We start from the raw sequence: 19,676 nt of genomic DNA, 5'->3' as shown, positions 1-19,676 counted from the left end.
GAAGGAAGGGGGGTTAGCTCGGTTTACGCTAACCATCAAGTGCTGTAATCCTCTTTGTGGTTATGCTGGTTCACTCACTGCTGACTGTGTATAAACCTTTACTATTTCCTTTCAACCACCGATCAACTGCGCTCCTACCAGTCGAGAGGAAAGCCGCCCTGGTCCTACCGAGCCGTATGAGACAGTTGGGAGCGTTCTCTGTCTTCTACTCTTCGCTCCCAGCGACCCAGAGACCGTGGTCGATTTCTTCTCAGCCGATCGATGAAATGAAGGAGGCGATGCGGTATTGGTTGTCGCGTGGTATACGTCCGGTTCAATCGGGTTGTACCCTCGTGTTGGCCTACGCAACGAACATCAGTATTCAGTATCCCAAAGACCGACCTGTTTGCCGCGATCCGACTGGGACCATGCTGATCTTCGGTGCGAGTAGAGGAGATAGGAACGTACCTGCAGGTGGAAGACACGAGCCCAGTCTTGATCTCAATTCCGATGATCTCTCTCTCTCTCTCGACTGCCTGGATCCTCTTTCCAATCTTCTCCAGGAAGAGACAGGACCAAACCCTCCTCTTTTTGTGAATCGATATGAGTCGCAGATGTGATCAACACGTCTGCAAGAGATGTGACCCAAGTCCGTCCATGGGATTGATGGGGAGGGGTGACTGACAGGAAGAGGAAGATACTGAGGGTAATGTTCTCGTGTTCGTGTGCGGTGACGGTCGTCTGATAGGTTTTCGCGTCGACAGATGTGATGTGAGATAGTGAGGAATGGGTCCAACACGGCGGTGTCGTGGAATACACACAATACTGCTCGTACAGCGCGATGGGATGTCGATTGACTTTGATGAGTTGTGAGAGAGAGTGAAAGCAGTGGTGGCAAAGTAGTGAAAAGTGTCCGAGATGCGGATTTCTACCCTGACTTTGCCATCATTACCATTGATCATTATCATTATGATCATCGAAACACAACAACGTTCTCATCACAGATGGAATTACCATATCGGGTCCTGGTAGATCTCAGATCATCCCGTCTTTCTTGTCATTCACTCGTTCGTTTTGTTCATGTTCAGGTGCACACATGCACTCGCTGACACAGTCTCGCACACACGCAGCTGTACATACATCATACATCATGCAAGTAGAAATCGAATGGAATGATCAAATGAGGGTGTGGTCTGAATGGAAACATCAACCACTACTAACCGCTTCACATCCCACCCCACAACACCGTGCCTCTCGGACTCATGCTCATCGTACCTCAGACCAGCACGCGACAGGACGTCACTACTTTGTCGTGGTCACCAACATGGTACCGAACACATAATCCCAGATCTTGGAAGTGACTCCGAAACCAAGCTCAAAGTCTGCGCGAGAAGGGATGATGCATCAGCTCTGGCTCCAGGACAACACAGGTATACATGCACACTCACTCTTGTAGTGGTGCGCAAGATGGTATCGCTTCATCTCCGCGAGGTATGCCGGCAACTTGGTATGATGAAGCGCATAGTGACCTGCAATACGGAAAGTAAGCTCCCGAACTCGTTCCATCCACACTAGGCGAAACCACATACCCAAATCATACATCACATACATCGCGAACGCTCCGCTGATGATACCGTTGGCAATCGCTTTGGGGAAAAGCAGATGAGCCAGTCGTGTGAATGGCGTCTGCAGGACGAAGAACAACAATGGCGGCATGACTAATCTCAACCTGTCCATGGGAAGGTAGTGGTGAACACCATGTAACAGGAAGTGAAGGGTGATGGCCCATGGAGCATCGGGGAGGTAATAGTCGACGTGGAACAGAAATCGGTGAAGAGTGTACTCGAGCAGAGTCCAGACGAAGACACCAAATGCGAAGCACCCGAGGAAAGCAGCGAGAGCTCCAGAAGTAGGAGTGGGTAGCGAGGTTAGAGGAGGAGGGAAAGTGAGAAGGCTCTTGGCGGTGATTCCACTATGAGAATGAGTCAGTGAAAATTCTGGTACAGGCAGATCATATTGTCCGACTCACGGTTCAGTGAATTGGGAGATCGACAACGTAGCCAGAAACGCAGAGATAGGCCACCAGACCAGTGGGACCACCCAGAACTTTGTCCTTGTAAATGGCTCGAGCAGATCAGATCCGAACATCCGAGCACTCTCTTTCAAGTGACGAGGCTCGTGAACCTGAGAAAGGTAGTACTCTTTGGTCCAAGGCGCATTCCATACTTGCATGAGAAGGGGTTTGTTGAGATCGATGAATTTGTTCATGTTGAAGTCGGAAAGTAGGTCGGTTTCGTCGGGGTGGAAGTTCTCGTCGGGTACCCAGTCTGGGGGTCAGAGGAGCAAGGAGATATACGGAAAGAAGATATGTAGTTGTGGAAGTCAAGAAAGGATTTCGATGCGGTGGAGGAACAGCCAGTCGATTATAACGGATGGAGGGGGACGAACAAAGCGGTCGGTGTACGTTTATTGATGAACAGATGCAAGAACGAGGAAAAGCGATGAATGAGCATCCTGATCCTACCTATACGTCCGCGCTCCACTCCCAGAAACAAAGCTGCCACTCACCCTCTGAGACGATCTTCTCTCCTCCACCAAGCTCTCCCACCTCAAACTCCTCCATCATCTCATACGCCGCTCTCGAATGGACATGTTGGCTCTCGTCGCTCATCACCGCTCCGATGTCTTTCCCAGCATATTCGAGGACGATGTCGTCTCCACCTGGATGATCAGCGAGGAAAGGGGTGAGATCGTAGACTTTTCCGGAGTATGTGACGAGGGTTGAGGAACGTGTGTTGTCTATGAGAATGTGTGAGAGGCGTTAGTGTCGGCAATCAGTGGGTTCATGCGCAAAAGTAAAGACGATCACAGGAATTGAGGATAATGAAGCGGATACAAAAAGAGGTAACAGCGAAGGAGTATGAGAAGCAGCAGACATTTTTGAGAAGACTACACTATGGGAAGGACAATGACGACTAGGGGAGCCAGTCAGACGCGGAGATCTGAAACGAGGAGAACAAACACGCCATCATCGCGACACGACAAAGCTTATAGAAGCGGTTCGGGCAGAGATGACGACCTGATGCCAAACAGTCGCGAACTCACGTCTAGCGACCTCTGCCAGCGAGTAGATCTTCTTGTTCACATGTGTTTTCGACATGATAGATGAGTGATTGATATGTATGTGTGTAGAAAGGGAAAAAAAACAAGTTTTTGATTGTTAAGGTGGCGAAGTGATCAAACGATTATATAGTGATGGTCAGAGCAGAGCGAATGAGAACGAGGAAAGAGAGAGTGTGTGTATGGCGCGCCAGCCTGGTGATGATGGAACTAGTACGAACGAGAGAGAAGATGGAGAGGTCGGTGATGAGCTGGTCGGTGATCAAGATGACAAGTGAGGATGAAGATGTTGTCTGAAGAAATGATATCTCTCGGATCGGAACGTGTCGGTCGCTTTGATCCCATTCCAAACAAATAAAGTCTCTCGCGGCAAGTGGCAAATATGACGTGGCATTTCAGATCGGGGCCCGCGTGCTTCGTCTTATCAGAACGTCGAGCGTTCAACTCTTCCAACAACACATACAATTCATCTACAGATCCATCCTGTACTGGGCTATCAAATACGTGAGAGAGAGAGGGAAAGAAAGGGAGAAAGAGGATGATGTCCATTGCCATACAGATAGAACGACCGCAGGAGAAGGGAGTTTGAAGGAGAAAGACCAGATGTATCATCCCGCTCAACAGTTACATCCGTACGCCTGGGAATTCTCGGAATCGATCCTGATGGGATCAGGGTAGTCGGCATAGCTGTAAGTAGATACATCAGCATCGCCAATCGAGCCGTTCCACATAAGTTCTTGACATAGATTGTTATGATTCCCCGAGTGATCATGATATTTCGATGTACTGCAACGAGGGGACTGCTCGCAAAGACTCACAGCTCGGTCTCAGCCTCTTGGGCCAACGCATTCTTCGCAATAGTCTGGAAAGCCTGCTCAACGTTGATCGCCTCTTTGGCGGAAGTCTCAAAGTATGGGATGTTGCCCTTGGCTTGACACCAAGTCATGGCTCGTTTTTGAGACACCTTAAGTAGGAATGTTAGCGACTTACCCTGTCTTCCTCGATACCACTTACCATCCTCTTTGACTCCTCCATGTCAATCTTGTTTCCCAGGACGACGAACGGGAAGTTCTCGGGGTCATGGGGGGATGCCTAAGGTGGGTAGAGGGTCAGACAATGGATCAGAGCTATATGGACCAGCTCAGTCTCGCCCTCCTCGCCTTAGGACTTGGAAACTGATTGGAATAACAAGGCCAGCCCAGCCTCTGAAGCCATCCACAGTTTGTGCTCTTGCAGTTGCTGCCTTGGCTGCTTTTGCCTTCCTCTCCCTCCAATGACGTACAGCTGTACGGCATCTCCATCTTGCCATACACGACTCGCTTCTGTACTCACCTGGACCAAAAACTCGTCCCTCCATCCATCCAGGGCTTCGAAACTCTTCGAACTGTTCACATCGTATACGAGCACACAACAATCCGCTCCTCTGTAAAAGGCTACACCGAGGGATTGAAATCGTTCTTGACCGGCTGTGTCCCAAAGCTACAAAAGTTGACGGAGGTTATACGAGCAGTTGGGCGTAGTGAGGCGGTAAGAGTGGAGCATGGAGCGCAAAAGAATAGAGATAGAACAGTAAAGCGATGAGGGAAGATGATGATAATAAACAAGGAACGTGGGAGACGATCGAGAAAGAGATGTACCAAAGTCAGTTGATGGTATTGATCAAGAGCACTTGCGTGTACTTGCCTACTCACCTGCATGGTCACAACCCTATCATCAACGACCAATTCCCTGGTCAAAAAGTCGGCTCCTACCACGGACGACAAGCATTATCAGCACAGACTTATCACCAAAGACGGTCTTCCTTTCAAAAGGAAGACCGCTGTGTGGCAGGACGAACAAATCGGTCGAGAACTCACCGATGGTGGCCTTGTATTGGTTGGAGAATCGCTTGTTGACATATTGATTCATAAGCGATGTCTTTCCGACCCTGTGTATTCATCGACAGTAATGAGCATTGAATAAAGGGATAGATCACTGATAAGCACGACAAGGAGGGGTGAGACGATTGAGGTGCAGGCGAGATGGTTCCATCTCGCCCTCGTAGACGACGAGGGGATGAGTAGTGAAGATGGTCATGAGAGATGACATACCCAGAATCACCGAGGATGATAACCTGTAAGAATATCACCCAATCAGTATGTCGTTGTTGAAAACCCATCGACGTCATATGAAGCGCAGAGGGCGCATAGCAAATGACACATACCTTGAGCAAGACCTTCTTCCTGGAAGCCATACTGGTATGTTGATGGGGGCTATAGGTGGTGGGGGAGCAAGCGTGACAGACGTGTGATCTAAGGATGCGTAGTAGAGAGATAGATATCAAAGGTGAATCGATAGTGTGCGCTTTCAGTGCTTTGGATGTTCCAGTGGCAATTGGGTGCGGTAACTTGTATGACTGGCTGGATATTACCGTATTGGGTTAAGAGTGGATGAGCCTGATAATCTACAGGTCATGACCGGTTGCTGGTCGGTATCATTTCGATCCGAGCGAGCGCGTCAGAAGTGTTGTTGTTGCAGCTCTGCTTTCATCTGCGAGCATCGCTTTACGACACGAGTCACCAGTGTTCGACTCGGTGGGAGAGCAGAACACGATAGTCGAGGGCAGAGCTGCTCCTTAGGGATCCATATAAGATCGAAATGGCACCCACTGGTCCGCCAGAATGGCAAAATACGATACGGACACGATTGATGGCGAGTCAGTTGGAGAATGAGGGGTATCGAGACATGGTAGAGCAGTGTGAGTCTCAGCTGGGGGTATCAACCGGGGCCTCGCATGGTAGACCGTGCAGGCCGGACATTGCTGGTCAAGGCAAGGATACAGGTGACGATCTGATATGCAATCTCAGATCGTCGACTAGCTAAGACTGCGAGAGAACTGAAGATTCGGAATAAGGCGTTGTTGAAATCAGGAGGAGGGGGTGGTGAAGGGTGAGTGGGTGTGATGTACCTTGGCCTTTAAGGGCAGGACGTTGATCTTGTATGACTTATCGTTATGCTTCCTGCGACCTCGTTTCTGCTGGATACCATTTGATTCCCGCACTTACATGTTATACTCGATCTCCACATGCTCGGTAATACGATCACTTCAAAATTCATATCGACTCGCTCTCATGTCTGAACAATTCCCACCTTCGAAAATACTATCGATCGTTTGTCATCCGACAGCTCCACCCCGTCATCATTCATTACCCATCTCGACGCCCAACTGACCTCGATGCGATCCGAGCTCTCCCAAGCCTATCGCAGTCAAGCAGCGTCCCAAAACAAGCAACTGCAAATGGCGGACAGTCTCCGAGACAGGGATGAGGACGTCAGGGGCCTGAAAGAGGAAGTGAGAGAATTGAGAGATCAGAGAGATGCGAGTTATAGGAAAGAGAGGGATTGGGAGGAGAGGTGGAAAGTGAGGACGAAAGATCTCGAGGTGAGTTCAGAATCTGGATCGCAGCGGGTGATTGAGCTGACCTATTGTTGCAATTTCAATCTCCGCCCGTCTCATTGTCTCCCTCAATTGCGATACCCTTCTCAACCTACGAAATCTGTCTATACATCATTACGGTGAAAATCTCGATTCTGTCCCGATTCTCAATGCCTCGTCGATCTGCAATCCTCTTTCGATATCTGCTCCCGATGTTTGATCACCCCACTCTAACAACTAGGCTTTATCCGACGAACTGATATCTCAAAACCTGGAAATCTCATCATTGGAACAACAAGTCCTGGACCTCAAAACGGACAACGCACATCTCCTACAACGCTGGATAGACAAGATGAATTCCACGGCTGAAGAGATGAACGCCGCTTTCGAGGAAGAGCAAGCTGAGACGAGAGATAAAGAAAACATCGAGGAGGAAGATATCGTTGAAGAACCAGAAGATAAGGAGAAAGCGAAGGAGAAGAAGGAGGAAAAAGGGAAAGATAAAGCTGGTGCCGTCAAAGTTGCTGGGAAGGCCGCCACCACGAAGGCCAAGATTCCGCCTGGGAAGGGGAAGGAGAAGGCCAAAGAAGGGGGTTTTCGATAGAGCGGGAAGACGAGGAAGAAAAAAGAGGTCTTTCCCGCAATATCGCAGTGGAGGTGTCTGTCACGAAGCCTGTTGCAGATGACTGGAAGATAGATCATCATGAGGAACGAATACTTCATGGAGATCTTCTGGAAGTAGAAGGTGACGGAGAGGAATGGGATATGCTGGATGATACCGGTACGATGGGAAGTGGAAGGGTCGCGGACGAGACGGTGCCACTAGTACCGACCGATCTCACGGGTTTATGGAAGAGTATTGAGGGAAGTGTCGGCAGGCTAGAGGATGAAGAAGGATGGGAAGAGGCCAGATTAGTTCAATAACGATAATGACGACATGTAAAGCGCATAACATGCATCTTGCCCCTTCGTCTTCATTACGCTTCTTTGCGGAAGAAGCGGTCTTCTGAGTCCCCTGCTTCTTCTGTCCTAGCCTGAAGCTATGACTTGCAGCTCATTTAGTCTACTCCACTCCCCCTTGTCGAAGTCGGTCCTCTGATGAGACCGATTGAGGCTTCCCTGTTAGTCTTTTACCTTGGGTCGTGGGTGAAAGGAGTTCCGGTGCACGAATGACACAGATGCAAGAGCAGAGAACAGACCTAATAGCTTCGAACCGTCTTGCAGCGAACCATCACCAAGCTATAAGTTACATGCACCACAGCGACAAATTAAATTTCCACATCCCCATTTCAAGCTTTGCTCATGAGATAACTTAACGTCGACAATTTCGATCTCACACGCTTCTGAGGTCCAGAGCCCTACCAAGCTCACAAACGAAGAAAGCAAAAGCACCGCTACTTCCCAGAAAATCATGCACGATCCCACTTCCACAGCGAGATCCACAGCTTGGGAGAACGATACAGTACAGTACAGTATATCTCTCGCCGTTCCTTTCCATGACGATCTTTTCTTGTCCTCCTATGTTGTGTGGAACCGTTGGCTTTAGTGAAGATCCTCAGTGGTCTAGTAAGCTACCTGAGGAGTCAATCGGGTGTACATGCTGTTCTGCACAGGGCTCCGGAAGGTGGTTGGTCAAATTATCGATACACATATGTGTCATGGCCCTCATGACATGTCAGGCGATATCAATAGATGGCACTTTGTCGATTCTAGTCTGTTGTCTCCCTGTAGTACTTTCTGATAATCAATAGTCGACTTGCATAAATTAGACCGACCAAAACATGGCCACCAATGGTTTGTACCTCACAGCCACTCCTTGTGTTCTCACTCCAAAGACCGCCTTGGGGAGATACTATCGAGGTCTGGGCCTCTGCCATCGTTGGTTCCCGTGAGATGTCAGCGGATGAGACACATATCAATGTCCCTTCCCTTCTCAACACATCCTTTGTGCAGTAAGTCATACAACCCTGTTTCCCCGTGGCTCACTGTCGCTCGCCAAGTGATATCAGGTCACCGCGAGCATCTAAGCATCTTGACATGGAAGGCCTTCTTTCCACGCTCTGCAAGCAATCATTTCCATAAATCTTTCGACCATCTTAAAGGCTGAGACCCTTTCCCAAAACATCACGCCTATGCCCACATGAGTTTGCACACATCAGTAACAAGCAAAATTGGGAAGCAGTCAACTGTGGACGCATCCACCTCCACTGATGACCTGCCTTTGCGAAGGTCAAGACCAAGTGACTCAGATGCCACTATCTCCGGTCCACCAACCCAATCGTCAAACGAAGAGGAGTCAGAACCAAACCCAGAATCAGATTTTGGATCACACAGGGGATCGCACTTTGCTGTGTCAACTACCACAAAGTCTGTGGGATTTGACATGTCACTTACAGTAAGTCCTGCTTTTCCTCCCTCTGAATTAAGAGTGACTGTGGAGCCAGAGGTGACCTGACATCTCTCAGGTGAAAGAAATACCTCGAATCCACTCCAAATTGTGTCCAGACCTGACTAGAGCAAGTGAAATTGTCACCTCAAATGTGAGAAGGTGTTTTACTCACCAGAAGGAGGATAGAGAGCTTGAAGATAGACTGCAAACAGCAATCACAAACAGCTCCAAACAACACATGTGGGCCAACGCAGCTGACAATGAGGGTCAAGCAAGCAAACGGGATACAGGCGAGTCAGAAATCGAGGAATCGCCCTATCGTCACATGCTTGGATATTGAGGCAAGATATTCATCCAGACCATGATTCGAGGGCGATCCCATGTACAGTAGTCCTGATCAGCTGTATATACTTGGGCCGAAATCATATCGTGGTCGCTGCAAATGGTCTTAACGTAGTGTGATGCAAGTCGATAGATCCTCTGGCAGCTAAGTTATGCCACCGGGTTGCATTGCCACCACCCAATCCATTTGAACCGTGCCTGAAACCGAGATAACAACAAAATGTTGGGATTCGACCACTCATCTGACTGACTGTCATCTTTCTTCATTCGTCTGCCCACCTTATACCGAAGGCATTACAACATGTCCAGATAACATCGACCATTTGCTCTCGTTTCACTTCCCTTTTCGTCTTATCCGCCATGTGCGGTCTCACTCTGACCATACGACCTTTCTCCGATGCGTCGAGCTCGGCAACGACAGCTCTGCTCGACTCGTTTCGGACCACGAATATGTGTCGAGGACCTGATTGTCAACGATCTCATACTGAGATGATCGATCTGGCAGATGGAAAGGGGATAGAAGTCACGCTTAGCGCCTCCGTGCTAGGCTTGAGGGGCGAGCTAACATCCCAGCCTATGGTCGGTAAGCGGGGTATATTGGGTTGGAACGGTCAGGTGTGTGGTCACCGCCACTAGGTTCCGACGCTCATGACTGACAGAGCCTGGATCCCAGGTGTTCCAAGGACTCGAAGTCGGGAAAGAAGAGAATGATACTAGGAAGATTTTTGACAGATTGGAGAGCGGGGAAGAACCTGACAACGTGTTGAAAGGAATTGAAGGACCGTGCGTGTGCTCGCTGTTCAGATCCCAATATGTGCTAGCTAACAAGTCCAGGCCAGTTTCGCTTTCATCTACCTTGACGTGAGCTACTCGAACGTCCAGAGACTACACAGCTGATTCTTCATTCCGGGTTATAGCTTATCAACCAAAGAATACACTACCAACTCGATCCTCTTTCCCGTCGCTCATTGCTAATTCACCCGCCCAATGTTGCCGCGATGTCGGAATTCTTCGTCCTCAGCTCCTGTCGAAGCCCATCAGCTCGTGAAGAGAATATCGACATGCGAGCTCTGCTGGGCGGTGAAGGAGGTGTCATGCGACTACGTGACACTCGTGTGGTCATGCATGCAGGCAAGCAAGTATGTGAACAATAGACTTCCCAGAAATTCGCTGACATACTTGTTTTCCTATAGGTGCTGAATATGAAAGACACCTTGTGTCCCAGAATGAACTTCGATTTACCCGAAAGCTCCAGTACTCCCTGGGTGAATTCGGTGCCAGTCAACGGACGGACTACTGCAAGCTGACCAAATGACAGACCCGGGTCAGCCCGATCAATGCCTCGCTCCCCGCTTCTGCGCCTTCCATCGACGATCCTGCGCTTGAACATGAGGTTGAAACATTCACAAAGATGCTTCGAGACGGTGTCAGAAGACGAGTGGAGAACATACCCACTCCTTCTCATCCAGCGTATGTATAGTATCCAGCGTTCTACGGTCCGATGCCGGGACCAAAGTCCAGATGCTAAGTCATGACCTGCCTGCAGAGACTCGCGTGTGGCCGTGCTTTTCTCGGGTGGGATAGATTGCACCTTCCTCGCATACTTGCTTCACCAGTATGTGGTCTATTCACCGACTCATCTCAGCTGCAACTAATCACCATACTAGATGCCTACCACCGACCGACCCAGTCGATCTCGTGAACGTTGCTTTCGGCCCATCCCCTAAAGCCCCAGTGATCCAAGGTAAAGGGAAGGACGAAGAGATACCTCCAGTCCTTGTCAACTATGATGTTCCGGACCGGATCTCGGGACGAGACGCGGTTACTGAGCTGCGGGCTGTCTGTCCAGGAAGAGAATGGAGATTTGTGGAGGTTGACGTATCCTACGAAGTGAGCACAGTTGATGAACATTCGCCAAGACTGTGGCACTGACAGCCCTCTTGAATAGGAGACTAGATTGCACAGAGAACGAGTACTGGACTTGATGTACCCCTCGTCAACGGAGATGGATTTGGTGAGATACCTACATCCCTTGAACGAATATCATAACTGACATCGATCTCTATCAGTCCCTCGCTTATCCGCTGTACTTTGCATCGCTGGGCCATGGCTCGGTTCAACAGGAAGGCGGCACACGTCAGAGGTATCACGTCCAGGCCAAAGTCTACCTGTCTGGATTAGGCGCCGATGAGTAAGTGCGGTCTAACGACTCTCCACGACACTTCAATACTGACGACTGGATGGCAACCAGACAACTCGGCGGGTATGCTCGACATCGCCATGCTTTCCATCAAGGAGGATGGCAAGGTCTGATCAACGAGGTGAGCACAGGCAAACGCAATGTCGCTACGAACTTCCTGGAGAAGCAGAAATTGACTGAGATGATGATTACAGACTCAATTGGATATCACCCGTTTGCCTACACGGAATTTATCGCGAGACGATCGAATAATCTCATCGCATGCTCGTGATGCTCGATATCCATATCTCGACCTCACGTTCATCTCGTACCTCTCCTCCTTGAACATATGGACCAAATGTGATCCTCGTTTGGGCGAAGGCATAGGTGACAAAAGATTACTGAGAAGGGCGGTGAAGAAGTGCGGCATGAGGAAAAGTAGTGAGAGGGTAAAGAAGGCAATGCAATTTGGGACAAGAAGTGCGAAGGTCGGTGGGAGCGGAAGTGGAGTAAGGGGACCTAAGGCTGGAGAGAGACAGGTTGAGTAACGGACAACAGCAAACTTATCGGGAGACCAAGAAGTGCTACCACGGATACTGTACTGCTGGTGAACATGGGTATAGACATACATGCTTGCATAGTAATCGTTACATAGCATAAAGAATGGATGGAAACCCTTTGTGCGTTCATACAATAGGGAACACCAGCTATACACCTAATTCCAGCGATATCGATATCGGACACCCGCGAATGGTGAGTATACTGGAAGAGTCAGTTGAGAGAGCGAAGCTCAGGTACTGGGCGAGAGTATCGCGATGATCAGGCGGACTCGAGAATATCGTGATCGATGCTTCCGTGTGACAGAGGCTCTACGTCAAAAGGCTCGGACAGGTCGATTGGCGAGAGTGCTCGACTACTTCGCCAAACAGGAAGACCGTATCGCGTACCCGTGTGTCCATCTAGGGAAGGTATGAGGTTACCATCACCGCTTTGAAACGAGCGTGAAGACGAGCCGTCCTGCATCTCAATGTCTTGTTGGTTCTGACGCAAAGAGCTGGAAATTGGAGATGCTTGAGAAGCGTTAGGACTGAGATGGACCTGAGAGATCGTCATGTCAGACTGTTATTGTCGGCTGGATCGGATAAGATTGCGACCCTCACTTGAGTTTCGTTATCGCTCTCACGAGCAGCACACACTTTTCGGAATTTGAGAACCTCTTCTTCGATACCCTTACCAGGCTGGAAATACTCGATCATAGTAGTTATCGACTCTGGTCGGAAGAAGTACTTCATTGAGGTTTTGCTTGACTTGCGAGTGTCTGGGCCGATGGGCGTCGTTCAATGCCTTGTCTCACCTGGACTGAAAGGTGTTGAGAGGACCATGCTCACTTGGGGTAGTCAATTGGAGAAACCCTAAGTACAGTACCGCGTTAGCAGAACCATAGCAAGTTTGGGGGCGTTGTGGGGCTCTTGCAGACCGCCCACCTGTCTCCTGTAGTCTATCAATTAACCAATTGACCGTCTCGAGCTGGCAACCTAGGTGAGGGGAGCTCCCATGTCAGTGACTTTGTCTTGTAGATTAGTGTTGAGAGTAAATACTGCCGAGGTATCTGCGTAGTTCCGATACACCATCTTTGTTGCTGATCCCACCCTGTTCACGAACTCTACGAAGAGCACGACTTCGGAGAGACAGGTCAGTTCTCATCATGCGGGTTGATGCCTTATAAATTGACGAACCGCGTGAGACTCAACTCCTCCATTCCAAGTTTGGCATCTAAGATATCCTCCTCATTCCAAACGCTCGCTTTGTCTTGTCGCATTAGACAAATGACACAGCAGTAGTCAGGCAGAGCTTGAGCTGACGAGAAATCTTCGAAGCTGAATAGCCACATCACATCAGTCATGACCGCCGATCCTCCAGACGCGAAAGTTGGGTATTGCTCACCCTAAGCAACTGACGTGATGCCAACTATCACAAATTTCACACTGTATCATCTGAGTCTCGCCAACGGATCTGCAGAAGCATTCCGAATCATGATTGTCTTCGAGCTTCCGTTTGGCAGTCTTATCAGCAGAACATTTGTCTGCTGTGAGGGTCTTCGCTTTGGCTTTAGAGCTGGCTTTTGCAGCCGTCTCCTGGACACCTCTTCTAGGGATATTGTTTTCCTTGATGGTTGAAGCTTTCCGGGCTTTTGGCTTGGAGATCCTTTTTCGCTGAGAGGGTTCATTCTTGTTCACGGAAGGCTTCTTTTGGACTGACGATTTTACGCTGGAAGTGTTGCACTTTTTCGGTGATCTGAAATACTTGTCGTTGGGAGCCTTCGCAGTCGCATTTGCCGGGTTGCTTGCCGCCAAATTTTGGCGCTGGGCTAGACCGACATATTGATGATCCTGCGAGCTTTGGGTACCTTCTTGTGAGACTTTCTGAGATCCGCTACATTGATGACCTAGTTGGTACTCCATAAAGGAATCGTTTCTTGCCAATGCAGACCCGTGGTCAGTTTCTCCATCAGCTGTCGGCGGTTGTCAGCGAAGAGAGATTCCAAGAGTCTGAGTTACACCAAACACACCGTCCTCGTCTATCCCCGACCTGATCGATGACAACGGCTCAGCAACTGATGCGGAATTTGATGTATGAGACAAGATTAGTTGCCCTTGTGAAGCGCACAAGCCTGGTATAAGCTTTGGGTGAATAGTGCTCTCGCCATTCTCGCAGGTCTCCGTTGATAAGGTTGGTTCAGTCAGGGACTTCTTGGGATGGGGAAAATCAGTCAAAAAGCTCTGTAACATAATGGGATCTACTCGCTTCCGAAGCTTTTCTCTTGAGACCCCTCGTTTGGACTCGAGCACGCTCGTTAGCTGGAGAGCTCATAGGACCAGCATCCTGACTGTCAGATTGACTTCTGGACGGTAAGATGTTTGTCATCTTTTCTCTCGGTAGAGCATGGTGAGCGAAATCGTCGTCCCGATAGCCGATGGGTTGTTTCAAGGAGTGACCGGCTTGAGCATCTGTAATAGGGTTTCGAGGATCCAAAACGGAGTATGGGTCAAGCGTTCCAGGTTCATACCTTCGTCGATCGTGGACAGGCTGCATGCAATCAGTAGTACACAGCAGTCCAATCAAACTGGCGCTTACAACTTCTGCGTTCTGTTTGAAGTTAAACCCAGAGATTGCTTGAGCAATGGTTCCGAATCTTCGGTGACGTCCTAATACAAAGCTCACCCATATGACTTTTCTCTCATGTGCATCGTTCAGTACCTCCTCAATGTCCTGCTCCCCGACTGGTCCGCGTTTTGGAATCTGATTGACCACCGACATTGTGGTCAGGGAGACACTAAGATGTTTTCAGCTCAACAAGACTACACGAGATAGAAACCCATACTCACCCGTGATGACCGGTCTGTATGTGACCAACGGTTTGGACCAAAGGTGGACGGTCAATATGGTGAGTGCCGATTAGCAGCGCTTGATGGGTAGAATCTTTGGTCCCTGGGGCAACGTAGCTGAGATATAGGGGACCTCGATCCTCAGTCGGTCTGCGTATGCCAAAGGACAGGCAAGGTGCTTACTCTTCTGGTACAGTCTCGTTATAAAATAGCTTGACGTCCAGGAAACGCTGGCCTGAATGTGAGTATCGGATCAGCGGATCTTATCGGTCACTTCCTCCTCACAAGCTTACCCGGCAAGTCACCCAGAGTTTTACAGGAAGGCAGCAAAGCATTCACGAAAGACTAACGCGCACCAGTCAGAGCTCGTGATACACTGGAGCTGGAAGGTAGGTACTTACTCTGATTGTGCGCCCAATATGGTGGTGTGGACGACCAACTCCAAGTACGTCATTTGCCTCGGGCAAGGCGATCGTTTGGCTTGACACACCTCCCAGATTCATATGGCCAATGTCATGGCTGATGTTGACTTCGGGAACAGCTGAGTCGCCATGGTAAAAGAAGTTGAATGAGTAGGACTCGAGAATGCTGTACACCTGAGTCAGCACGCGAAAATCTGGCGGAATACATGTAACAGCATACTCACTTGTCGGGGTCGTTGCTGTCCAGGAAAATGAACAGCACAAGGGACTGAAGATATCCTTTTGCTATTGCGTCCATCACCCCTCCATTCTGATAGTGGTCAGCGTCTAGATTTTGTCAGCATGTAAATGACATGTACAAGTAACTGCAAAATCTTGTCCACTTCCAGGCTGTATGAAACGGGATCAGCGAAATTCCGTCATCAGGTCGATTTTGGAGTATCAAGAAGTGCGGTACTACTCACGACCTATTGGGTGTAAGGGCTTTATAAACAGCCACCCTGTCCGTCTTCCCTCGGGAATGTTGCGACAATGTCGATTGAGAACCTGTCTGTTGAGAGCCGAAGACCTGAGAGACTTGCGTCGTTTGACTCAAGGAAGGCTCTTTCGCCCCTTTTTCTCGCACTCCGCCTGGCTTGGGGATGGAATCGCAAACCCTTATGGTCTCAAATTGATCATTTGGGAGCAGCTTCCTGAAAATTGTGTCAATCAGCTCAGACAGGGTCAGTGTCGGAAACAAGCTGAGAAATACCTTTGGTAACAGATTGTACCTAAACTCGCTTCGAGCACTGTCTTCACAATTTGTAGACTTTCCACTCTGTTCACTGTCTTTGGACGCTGTCGCAGAGATTGCGATTCACCTTGAGACTGTATTTGGACGATTGAAGCTTTTGTTGTTTGCTTAGGCGGGCGCTGTATGGTTCAGTTAGCATGCGATTTGGCAAGTTAGTGGTAGAACCCGACGATCGGTGAGAGTCAAGGATAGTGCCTCAAGCGGAGTCGGGTTGACATGACGAAGGTGACTGGTAGCCAAACCTGTACAGTAACACCGAAAGGAGCCGACGGAAAAAGGGTACCTACATTCTTTTGAGCTGCTGGCATATTTACTGGTCGATCGTGGATGTCAATCGCAGACGATATTGACAAACCAGGGCTCTGCAAAGAGGATAAGGAAGGCGGGATTGACCCAGATGAGCGCTCGTCTCAAAACAGTGAGTGAGCCGTGAGCGAGTAGTGTCGACGTGGGAGACTATAGAGAGACTGGTGAAGGCTTCTCGTCAAGGCCGATATTGTGAGTAATGATCGAGGTTGAGGACGAGGGAAAAGGGAAGAAGAGATGTGAAAGCAAAGTGAATCTGATCAGTGCCCCGGTCTTTTATGCTCTCTGAGGGAGGGCCGTGCGTCAAAAGAGATTTGTGCGTTATTCAATTCGTCATTCGCCACTCGCGAATGGTTGTCAGTCAAAATCATAGTATCAGCGTACCAAAATGTACGGATCATGCATTTTCTTGATTGTTTGACACACTGTGAGATGCCGCGGCCAGCTCAACGTCACCGCTTGGGGTCTTCGATCACATTGTACTCGACGTTATCGGTAGTCCTGTCCGCCATTCATTATCTGCTCAAAGATCCATTTCTTCATCTTCCCAGCATACCAAACTGCCCTTGTTGACCGTTAGGCATGTTCGCAAAGTGGTTTTCGGCACCTTGCCATACGGTCTTGAGTACGTAAGCCTCTGAAAGTAGCAGCTCAACGTCGTGGTCGGTCCAGGATTGCGTAGGGAGGCATTGTAGAAACATGATCATTTCCTATTTGGGGATTCAGTGAGATCAGCATGCGAAAGATGAGCGGGGCATCAGCAGCACAAGGAGGGCGAGCCGCGATGACCTTGGCGACTCACCTGGAAATCCATCTCACGCAACCGCTCTGAAAACTTGACGAGCAAAGCAGAACAAACATATAAGTGGAACTGGGAAAACGCATCCGTTCCCTCGGCCTTCGCATCAGGTTTAGCTATATTCCCTACGATCATCACGTAGTCATTCCACTCACAAGGTAGGTATCCCACATCCTGATGGTACACTTCACGCTGATCTCTCTCATTAAGAGACAATTCATCCACCTGAAAGCAAATTGCATGAACTCCACTCCCTGGTCTTCGAAATGGGCTGCGAGCGGAGCTGACAAGCGAAACCGGGATCAGCTGCGTTGACATGGCATACTGACAGTTGCGACAGCTCATCAAGAGATTTACCCACCATCTATCCGCTTGACAAGCTCAGACATCCTCCGTACCAATCTCTGAATTCCAGGTTGTTGTGAGATGTAATTATCTTGAATTCCATCAAGCAGCTTCGTGAGGCACCAAAACGAATCCGCCTCTATCGCTGAGAGAACATGAGTTTCCAGATATGCTACATCGAAGACTTCGGGATCGGTATCTGCAAGGCGAAAGATTCACACTTTAGCCAGCTCATCCGAACGGGAAGACACCATTGGTCTCAACCCACCGATATACGCGCTCAAGAATACTTCAAAGAATGGGGTCACCAGATCGTTGATACCTTGTACGTAACCGGAGGCCGGATGTCTTATGGCCCAGACATAGAGTATTCTCTCGAGACTCTGGTGACCGAACTGTCAACCACATTACAAGCTGTAGAGCGGCGGCACCACTGACCCGTTGAGTTCTCTCACAACCCCATAAGCCTGTACCCGGTCTCGTCCTCGGTACATCAATTTCGATTTGATGCCATATCTGAGCGAGAGCGTTTGTCAGGTTGGCCAGCACGCTGGAAAAACAGCAACAGCAGGAAGCAAACTGACTTGTTGATCGAGAGCTGCCAAACCTCTACCAAAATATTGGTCCACAAGCTGACTGTATTCTTTTCGTTTCCGAGTTAGAGTAGTCAAACGTGGTTGCACAGGCAAGGGCAGATAATTCTGACAAGTAATCGATCAGCGATCCATTACCATCCACATAATCGCTACCAGTTCCAAAGTGCGTTGTTGTCCTTCAGGAATGGCGGCTCGCTGCACTCACTAAGAGCAGCTGCCAGACAATAGGTCTGACCTCATGCGGTATGCCCGACCAAGCCAGTTTCCGCAATTCCGAAAGATCCACTCCACCCCCATCTTGCTCGCGTCCTCTCAGAACTTTGGTGAACTTCTCTCTTCTCCTCTCTGTCCTCACACTGCGTTGACGATTTATCCCCTCTTTTCGCGTCGATGTTCGAGGGGTAGAAGGAGACCTTTTGGATATTTCAAGCTCTGGAGAGGCGAGGAAAGAGCTGGAGGATTGTGCGGTGGAAGGTGACGGTGCTTCATACGATGTGGGGGTGAGGAACGGGAATGTTGATGAGGCTCGGGGGTTCGTTCCAGACGGAGTGGACGGAGCATCGATGCATAAGGATTGCAGAAGTTGTAGAGGATCTATGAATATCTTCAGCTATCGACTTCGTGTTTGTTTTAGGAGAGCGCTGCCCAACTCACCTCGCAAGATTTCCTCCACGTCCTCTCTCACAGCTTCTTTGCCTACCTTGACCGGCTCCAGTGTTTCCTCTTCTTGCAGCTCCGAAGGTTCGACTATCTCCCAAGCTCCACCAGGTGGTAATTTTGACCCACTTCCATTGATATTTCTGACGGCTCTGTTTGGGCTACCATTCACTGCTGTCCCTGGAGCTGGGGGAGCTACACCTTCTGAGTAGGTTTTCGCAGGTATCAGAGTCGGTCGAGTAGGGGAAGATGGTGAAGGATGTGATACGTGGTGATATGACGTCGAAGCCCAAGAAGCCGCTATGCTCGAGGTATCTACCGAAGGTCTCTGTTCCGCTTCGCCTCGTACAGGTACAGGAACGGTCTTAGACACTTTCATAGCTTCGGACCCCGTCCCTCCCCTGCTGTTTGACAGTCTGGATCCCCCAGCGGAAAAAGAGGTGGACGGTTCATCTCGAGAGTCTTCATTGTCGGAACTGCTATCCCAAGGATCGTCCCAATCATCGACGTCACGCGCTATCTTTCCAAAGCTCGACATCGATGACCCTCGATTGGGGTGTGGACGGGAGGCAGATGTGCGAGAGGCTGGACGAGGGAAGATGGAGATTGCATTTACGGTCATTTGAGGGTTGGCCGAGTGAGGCCTGGTGGGCGGTTGAAATGGCATTATAGTCGACTAGCACTGATAGGAATTATGAGAGCATAATATGAGGAGCTGTATGAGACGTTTCGTCGTAGTCGGATGCAGCAAGAAGGGGTTACTCGATGTGTCGTGAGATATATCCTACTTCCCAACAAGTCAAGGAGTTGCGAAACGAGATGGTACATAGACGTGTCATAATCGCGCGGACGATTAATTCTCGGTCAACCGTTGATTGTCATCGATCATCCATTCAGCAACACTCTTCTTGTCTGATCTTGTTCAAGCCTTTGAATCATATCACTCTG

General features: G+C 49.5%; 6 protein-coding genes across 6 annotated transcripts; 2 read left to right on the top strand and 4 right to left on the bottom strand.

The window, feature by feature from the left end:
- Positions 1-1,281: 1,281 nt before the first annotated feature.
- IAR55_006287 (uncharacterized protein) lies at positions 1,282-3,139 on the bottom strand (the record flags this gene model as incomplete). The annotated part of the gene is made up of 6 exons (XM_066949372.1): positions 1,282-1,361; positions 1,428-1,508; positions 1,569-1,951; positions 2,009-2,306; positions 2,548-2,778; positions 3,085-3,139. 6 exons carry the CDS (start codon positions 3,137-3,139, stop codon positions 1,282-1,284), a joined length of 1,128 nt encoding a protein of 375 aa, XP_066800380.1.
- A 577-nt stretch (positions 3,140-3,716) lies between these two features.
- Positions 3,717-5,332, bottom strand: IAR55_006286 (uncharacterized protein; the record flags this gene model as incomplete). The annotated part of the gene is made up of 8 exons (XM_066949371.1): positions 3,717-3,786; positions 3,918-4,063; positions 4,114-4,191; positions 4,432-4,578; positions 4,791-4,846; positions 4,956-5,026; positions 5,190-5,212; positions 5,303-5,332. The coding sequence occupies 8 exons, from the start codon at positions 5,330-5,332 to the stop codon at positions 3,717-3,719; spliced, it is 621 nt and encodes a 206-aa protein (XP_066800379.1).
- Positions 5,333-5,736: 404 nt separating this feature from the next.
- IAR55_006285 (uncharacterized protein) lies at positions 5,737-7,438 on the top strand (the record flags this gene model as incomplete). Its single annotated transcript, XM_066949370.1, has 5 exons — positions 5,737-5,836; positions 5,946-6,027; positions 6,265-6,520; positions 6,756-7,107; positions 7,167-7,438. 5 exons carry the CDS (start codon positions 5,737-5,739, stop codon positions 7,436-7,438), a joined length of 1,062 nt encoding a protein of 353 aa, XP_066800378.1.
- Positions 7,439-9,605: 2,167 nt separating this feature from the next.
- On the top strand, positions 9,606-11,972 carry IAR55_006284 (uncharacterized protein; the record flags this gene model as incomplete). The annotated part of the gene is made up of 12 exons (XM_066949369.1): positions 9,606-9,860; positions 9,919-10,028; positions 10,085-10,106; positions 10,163-10,384; positions 10,439-10,510; positions 10,564-10,715; positions 10,792-10,860; positions 10,913-11,135; positions 11,194-11,259; positions 11,315-11,436; positions 11,497-11,566; positions 11,640-11,972. 12 exons carry the CDS (start codon positions 9,606-9,608, stop codon positions 11,970-11,972), a joined length of 1,716 nt encoding a protein of 571 aa, XP_066800377.1.
- A 271-nt stretch (positions 11,973-12,243) lies between these two features.
- Positions 12,244-16,333, bottom strand: IAR55_006283 (uncharacterized protein; the record flags this gene model as incomplete). The annotated part of the gene is made up of 19 exons (XM_066949368.1): positions 12,244-12,522; positions 12,585-12,742; positions 12,813-12,836; positions 12,909-12,959; positions 13,023-13,102; positions 13,161-13,301; positions 13,369-13,936; positions 13,994-14,174; positions 14,230-14,511; positions 14,647-14,758; positions 14,811-14,927; positions 14,994-15,045; positions 15,104-15,155; positions 15,212-15,398; positions 15,457-15,542; positions 15,592-15,622; positions 15,697-15,924; positions 15,984-16,144; positions 16,313-16,333. The coding sequence occupies 19 exons, from the start codon at positions 16,331-16,333 to the stop codon at positions 12,244-12,246; spliced, it is 2,811 nt and encodes a 936-aa protein (XP_066800376.1).
- A 537-nt stretch (positions 16,334-16,870) lies between these two features.
- On the bottom strand, positions 16,871-19,395 carry IAR55_006282 (uncharacterized protein; the record flags this gene model as incomplete). The annotated part of the gene is made up of 9 exons (XM_066949367.1): positions 16,871-17,041; positions 17,134-17,229; positions 17,286-17,413; positions 17,492-17,674; positions 17,744-17,858; positions 17,914-17,991; positions 18,060-18,176; positions 18,277-18,665; positions 18,726-19,395. The coding sequence occupies 9 exons, from the start codon at positions 19,393-19,395 to the stop codon at positions 16,871-16,873; spliced, it is 1,947 nt and encodes a 648-aa protein (XP_066800375.1).
- Between the last annotated feature and the right edge of the window lie 281 nt (positions 19,396-19,676).

Source organism: Kwoniella newhampshirensis, chromosome 13 (genome assembly GCF_039105145.1).
Source record: "Kwoniella newhampshirensis strain CBS 13917 chromosome 13, whole genome shotgun sequence".
Classification (NCBI taxonomy): domain Eukaryota; kingdom Fungi; phylum Basidiomycota; class Tremellomycetes; order Tremellales; family Cryptococcaceae; genus Kwoniella; species Kwoniella newhampshirensis.
Note: the sequence above shows the minus strand (reverse complement) of the source record. Positions and strands in the feature narration are given on the sequence as shown.